This window comes from Solanum dulcamara, chromosome 10 (genome assembly GCF_947179165.1).
Source record: "Solanum dulcamara chromosome 10, daSolDulc1.2, whole genome shotgun sequence".
NCBI classification, from domain to species: Eukaryota; Viridiplantae; Streptophyta; class Magnoliopsida; order Solanales; family Solanaceae; genus Solanum; species Solanum dulcamara.
Genome location: NC_077246.1, coordinates 4,717,316 through 4,724,558, shown reverse-complemented (window position 1 = coordinate 4,724,558; position 7,243 = coordinate 4,717,316). Strand labels below are relative to the sequence as shown.

The 7,243-nt window shown below is 33.0% G+C and overlaps 1 protein-coding gene across 1 annotated transcript; it reads right to left on the bottom strand.

Moving 5' to 3' along the window:
- Positions 1–2,546: 2,546 nt before the first annotated feature.
- LOC129871711 (zinc finger protein CONSTANS-LIKE 12-like) lies at positions 2,547–6,429 on the bottom strand. Its single transcript, XM_055946683.1, has 5 exons — positions 6,259–6,429; positions 5,693–5,926; positions 4,937–5,152; positions 3,835–4,160; positions 2,547–3,345 (listed from the first exon to the last, which is right to left on the bottom strand). Exons 2-5 carry the CDS (start codon positions 5,906–5,908, stop codon positions 3,222–3,224), a joined length of 882 nt encoding a protein of 293 aa, XP_055802658.1. The 5' UTR covers positions 5,909–5,926; positions 6,259–6,429; the 3' UTR covers positions 2,547–3,221.
- Between the last annotated feature and the right edge of the window lie 814 nt (positions 6,430–7,243).

Sequence of the window (7,243 nt, the reverse complement as noted above, 5' to 3'; positions counted from 1 at the left end):
GCCATTTCTCCAACTCATATCATGTAACTTATTTAATTTCCACCCCTCTCTCCCCCCCCCCCCCCATCCAAACATACACAAACCAAAAAAATTACTAGAAAAATGTGCAGAGGAAGAAGAGAATTTGAAGAAGAAAAAACAGAGAAAGCCAATATTATTGGTTGTGAACTTTGTAAATCAGAAGCCTATGTATATTGTGAAGCAGATGATGGATTTCTTTGTAGAAAATGTGATAAATTGGTACATGCTGCTAATTTCTTGGCACAAAGACATATAAGGTGCATTCTTTGTGGAATTTGTAAGAGATTAACAAAGAGGTATTTGATTGGAAATTCATGTGAAGTCACTATTCCAAAAGTTGTGACATGGAATTTAGATGATAATTCTGATGAGGAAAATTGTGAAAGAATTGTAAAAGAACCTTTTTTGTTTATCTGATTATTATTATAGTTTTTTTTTAGTTTTTTTTTGAATACTAAAGAAATTTAGATTTTTCAAGATATGCAAGATAAGTTGATGCATTATGTATCTCTCTCTGTGTTCTTTTCTTGGGATTTTTCACATAAATAATCGTTTGGTACGAGAGATAAATGCAAAAAAAATTGAGATAAAATATAGTATTTTATTGTGTTTGGTTAAGGATAATAATTATTCTTGAAATTATTTACTACACTATTTATAGTGTGATAGTTAATTTCATGAAATAATTTTTTCTATTCCATCCTCATTACCCTTATATACTTTGTTTTAATTTTATTTATTTTTATTTTGACTTGACATGAAAATTAAAAAAATAAATATTTTTTGCTTGAATTTTGTAGTTTAAATTAAAGATGCGTGAAATACATTAAAATAATTTTAAATCTTAAAATTTCAGACATGTCCGATAGAAAGTTCCAATTAAAAGAATTCGATGAAAAAAGGGTCCTTGGAACTTATTAATAGATTTGGACAATTTTTCTCTTTTTTAACTAGATTTTAGTGTACGAGTTAGACTTAAACTTACTTAATATGATATTAAAGTCAGATTTGATGTCGATTCCCCAGAAATCGAACAATTACGGAGGCAGACGTGTATCAGGGGTCTATGAATATCACGCATCAAATCAGAGATGATTGGATTTAGGGGTGGGGTGATTTGATGAAGAAAGGATTCGTGAATTTCTTTAAAAGACTTGAGCAATCTTTTTTCATTATCATTACGAGTTAAATTCAAGTTTAATTTTACAGTCTCTTTTTTATTTTTATTTTGAGATTTGTTGGGATTGAACAGTAAAGAGATTTATAGATACTGGAAAAGCCAAGCAAAAAAGGATAAAAATATAGCTTTTTAATTGCAAAACGGATCTTTGATAGCATGTAAATTATGGAGAATTAAGGCCATGATTATAATAATTAAATTCTAAGCAAAAAATGGCCAAAAATAATTCAAAAAAATGGTTGATCTTCAGCCAAACGTGTTTGTAGTTCAGACAAAAATAATTGAACTTTAGTTATATATAATTTCATAAATCATATTTTTTAAAATTTTCTAAAGCAAGTAAACTTATAATTTTTTACTCACTATGAATATTTTTTGTAGAATTCAAAACTCAAAATTCTAACTTTTCCTCTAAATTCTAATAATAATACAACATTTATTTTTAAAAAAATATTTTTTTTCTTGGTAACAAACACACCATGAGTCTTTTCCCAGAGTTTTTATTTTTTATTTTTTATAAAGGATTCTTTTTTAATTTGGCATGTTTTCTGCAGTTGGCATTGGAAGCCATGATTCAATAACAATGATTAATTAAAGTAGCAAATAAGGACCCTACTAGTGAAAACATAATTATGTGTTGATGGGCGATTGGCTAGTACAATGACAAAATTATGAGGTTGATATTAGTTCGATGTCAGAATGGTTGTTAAACAATCAATTTCCATATATATTTTTCCAATAATGGTACTAGGATACAAATATTCACATTTAATTATGCTACTGCTATGGAGTAAGAATTTTATCTATTACAACAATAATTGTAGTGGAGTGATAAATACTGAAGGTCTCAAATTTGAATTCCCCTTGATATGAAGTTGCTTTTGTTAAGAAGCACTTAACCTCCCCCGATGTGGGACTTCCAAGAGCGAATTCAAATTTAATGCGGATATCGAACACCAAATAAAAACCCCAAAAAAAGAATTTTATCTATTCATTATCATCAAAGCCCATTGACATGTATTGCCACCTCATGATTTTGTCTCTCAGGCTGAGACATTATCAAAGCAAAAAACGTGTGTATCATGTGAACTTGTATTATACTTTTATAAAATCTTTTACTTCCTATCTTATTTCAACTTAAAATTCGCTTAAAAAGATCATATATATGTTCCCCTTCTCCAGAAGCTTGCAAACCTAGCCCGTCCTTCTCTGACTCGCTTTTGCAGGCCCTCCCAGGGTCATGGGCATCACACTCTTCGTGTGTCTTCTCTATTATTACCCTCTATATCTCATGTATTATTAAGAAAGGTATAATGAGGTTGCTATAATGCTATTACCAAGAAAATATTATGAAAGAGTATTATTCTATATCAATAATACAATATACAAGACATATCTCTGGAGAGACAATAAAAAAATGGTTCCCTTCATATTCCATTATCAAGTTCACATCTTCCATTTTATAGGAAATATAGTAACATATGCTATGTTTCTTGACATACCCCCAATTGAACTAGTTTAGCCACAATAAAACTTCTCATGGGATAAACCCGGTATTGAATTACCAGATTGCCTCGTCTAAAAGTTTAAGCTCTTATAGAAGATACACTTTTATCGACGTACTAAGCATGTCAACAACAGTGATACGTGAATTTATGACGTCTATCTGCTCTAATACCATGAAGAATTGTTTGACCAGCTCATCTAACATAAACCTTTTCGACTGGCCACCAAAGGAATTCGAGTATCTTTGCCCTGTGATACCTTAACACCGGCAAATTTTGACAATATAGAAGGGGCCAAAATTAGCTTTGATAGCCAACATATCCCTTATTACTAACTAAAAAATAGGTAGCTTGGGTGTACAAAGTTTTCCAATTTCATGCAAAATCCGGAAAGAGTTGCTATAATATAGACACTCTACCTGATGCAAACATTATGGGTTGATTCCACGAGTTGAACTCGTGATCTATGAATCATATAGAAACAACTTTACCGTTACTCTAAAGGTCTCCTTCTCTCATATCCTTGTTGCTACTGGATCATAATCATAAGCATCCCCAGCCTTAACAAATCTGCCTTTAACTCGTCTTCTGGTATTTGCCCTGGCCTTACGCGAAGCATATCTTATTTGCTTATTGAACCTGCAAATTGTAAAGGATGATTAATATTAATATTGGTAACTGTCAAGTGAAGGCAAAAAATCATGATTTGCACTAAAAAAAAACTTGTAAAAATGTTCAAGGAAATGTTCTGAAGGAAGAAGAGAAGCTACAACAGTTTTACTAACCCCCCTATTCGGTTGTATAAGATATATGGGGAAGCAATAATGGATTTTTATCTGGACAATTCAAAGTACGAATGGTCAGTATCAACACAAGTTCGGAATGCTGGCTGAACGTAACATGAAAAGGAACATAGCTTCTCACAAACTACATCAGAAGCGAAATTCTGAACTTCAGATACAATGTGAACTGGAATAGTTGGAAGAAGGTGATTGGACGTACCTTACTTAGTCTTCTACTGGAACTAAATTCTCTAAAGCTTAAAGAGAAGTACTCAAATAACAAGCTTGAGGTGCTATAAGCATGTGCTACGACTGACCAAATGTAAAACAGAACGGATCTACTTACGTTCTAGTTTTCTTTTTCACATTATATCGCATCTTAGCTTCATTCCGTGCCTGTTGAAGACTAACTTCCGTTCTCCAAACCTGTGATGATTCGTCGGTCAAAAAGAGTGGTGACAATCTGCAATCTTGATAGCCGGTTCCTGCACTGCTTTCTCCAGTGATGTTGGAGATTGACAATGACCTTGAATGAACTGATGCTGGTGGAAATACTAAGCCGATATTTTTGTTACAACTTGGATTCATAAGCATGAAATTAGTAGTGGCACTGGCACCTGCAGCCTCTTGTGAAGACTGAAATCCAATGCACTCATGCTGTCCAGATGATGCCTAAAAAAATAGAACAAGCACATTTTCAAATAACAGTCTATGAAACAATCTAAAATATGAACTCTTGTATCTAATGTTGCTCGGACTCTCCCAAAATATTGTTGTTTCCATCTCGGATCCTCAAAAAATGCATAGCTTATGGAGGATCTGACACACACCTGACAATACTTTTGAAGAGTCTGAGCAACAGGACATGGCACAACTTCAGCTTACCGATGATCGACATGACCTTAGATAAGAGACTACGAGGACAAAAATATGGTGCAAGGCCAGTAGGTAGTTACATACGAGTAGTTGTAGCATCACTCTTGTAGTTTCTTATTATTCCTTTTTTACTACTGTCTTTTTATTTCTTGTATTCAATTATAGTACTTATTTTGTTGTAGATATTGTTCCTTTTTTTCAAAATGTTTTGTCACTCTATATTTAATATTTTGTCGTGGTTTCTTCACTTTTGTAGTTTCTTTTCCCCAATTTCTTTGTTATGTTTTTTCTTGAGCCAAGGTTTTATTGGAAACAAACTCTATCTCCCAAGGTAGAGGTAAGGTTTGCGTACACACTATTGTCCTCAGGCTCCACTTATGGGATTGCACTGGATATGTTTTTGTTGTCTGAGCAACATAACAGTCTTGTATCATATTCAAGAACAAAACAATCTAAAATAAGATGTATGTTGCTTGTGTTAATGACAAGATCTACTGTGTAATTCATTTGGTGTACTTTCTTAACTCTTCTTAAGAAGCTATAGCACAAACATATATAGATCTGAGAAGTACCTCAAGAGCAGTTTCAACATGACTATTAGAACCAGTGACAGATAATTTTTTCTCCAAGACTAGGCAATCCATTCCCCTGTCTTCACTATGATGACTTTGTTGTAAACTGCTGAAAATCCTGTAGCTAATATCGGAACTCAATTCTTCCAAATCAACACCTTTCGCGAGATCCTGGCCTCCATGAACTCCAAGATATTTAACAGTGCTACAATTTTGCTGCACTTAAAGCAAACAAAGAAAGCACCATTAGTGCATATCAACATTTTCTGCAAAAATATGCGGAGTCAGAAATTCTGACAAGAATGACATACGAGAGATTCAAACTTTAATCTAAACAATTTGTTGAGCTACCTTTGCCACCACATTAAAATCTTCCGGTATGTGTTAAGATTCAACAATTTATATAACTACGAAAAAAAATAAATTACTTTCACCCTATTTGCAAAGTATAGTTTCCGATGAAGGAAATCAATTGAACCCCTTTAAGACAATGTAGCTCCGCCCCTTTTACCTAGCATTGATAGCAATACTAGAACAAATTCAATTAAAAGCTTCTCTTATGTTAAAGATTCAACAATTTCTATATATACTAAAAATTACTTTCATCCAATTTGCATAGTATAGTTTCCAACAAAGGAAAAGCAATCGAATCCCTTTCAGATCCAAAAATGCGTGTGCCATTAGATGTTTTTGAAGAGTTCGAGCGGCATAGCTCATACTGGAACAAATACAATAAAAAAAAGAAGACATCCTAACCTTAGTGATGCTAGATTCCTCTGAGAAGAAAGGTTTTTGATCTATGTTGTAACTTGTCAAATATGTTGGATTTGAAGGAATTGTTGGAGTTGAAATAGCCCATTGTTCAAACTTCAAACGAGAAGCTAACTCATTGAGCTTGCTAGCCACCATTGAGCCTTCATTAACACACAATGAGCTACTAGGAGTATGAAAGCTGCTATCATTATTAGCCATTTGATTGCAGACTCCGAACTACATTTGCCACAAATAAACAAGTTGCTGAATGCACATTTCCATCACAATACAAACAAAAACTAGCTGAATCTGATTTACAGTACACCATTGCCCTGTCCATCCTACAAACCTCGCACAGAGGCTCCATTTAATTGCCCCAAATTAAACAAAACAAACGCACTAACCATCAATCAATTATAGCTCAATTCTCCTAAATTAAACAAACACGTTCACAATCAATCAGCTATACCTCAAATAGTGGCCAATTAAACAAGCATGTTCACAATCAATCAAATATACCTTAATTTATCGCAAATTAAATAAACAAGTTCACTATCAATCAACTATACCTCAATTTGTCGCGAATTAAACGACACTATCAAGTATACCCCAATTGTCTCGACTAAAAGCTACTTTAACATCTCTAATCAACATCAAGAAAATGGTCATGGAAATTGGGATGTGATGAATGAAGAGAATTTTGTTGAGCTAAGACGGATAAGGCAATAGATATAGGCATGTGTTTTATATTCTAGACCTAGGCACCTCAAGTATTGATTTTTTTGGTTATGTGACATGACTTGTATTTATCCACGTGCCTTTTGAATTTCGCACGTGGGGTAAAGTGAGACTTAAAAGTGAGGGAAAAAATCATATGCAATCCAGAATGCTTAAAATAGCCTTGTGATTCAATTAATTAAAAAAAAAACTTAAAACCTAAAAGTTACTTAAAATAAATTAATTCAAGACATCCACTTAACTTGGTGTTTGTCGGTGGTATCTCGATATTTAAGTGTAAGAAAGAGGGTTATTTGATATTTTCTTCATTCCATAATTTGTCAATTTACAAAATCAAGAGACAACAACAACAATAACATACCTAGTGAAATTTCATAAAATGAGATTTGGAAAGAGTAGAGTGTTTGCAGACTTCAGCTTTACCTCTTGGGTTGGGGATAGAGAAGTTGTTTTCAAAAAACTCTTTGATCAAGTGAAGTAAATTAACATATTCATAGAAAGTAGAAACGATAGTGAATAAGAATATGACAACTAATAGAAAAACAGTGTGAATCATATATGCATGAAATCGTAACATCGACAACAAGGTAGAATCACCTAAACATCATAAACAACATAATGGTGATCCTACCTTATTATTAATGTTATGGTATATGTTATCATCTGTTATTTTCGGACATGAATGTCGATTTTACACAATTTTTTTGACCTACAATGCATAAAAATTACATATTAGGTTCACTTCTAGTAGCACCATGATTGAACATCCACTAGAAAGAGGAGGAAGTTTCCCTCTTTGGCTATGTGTGTGAGATG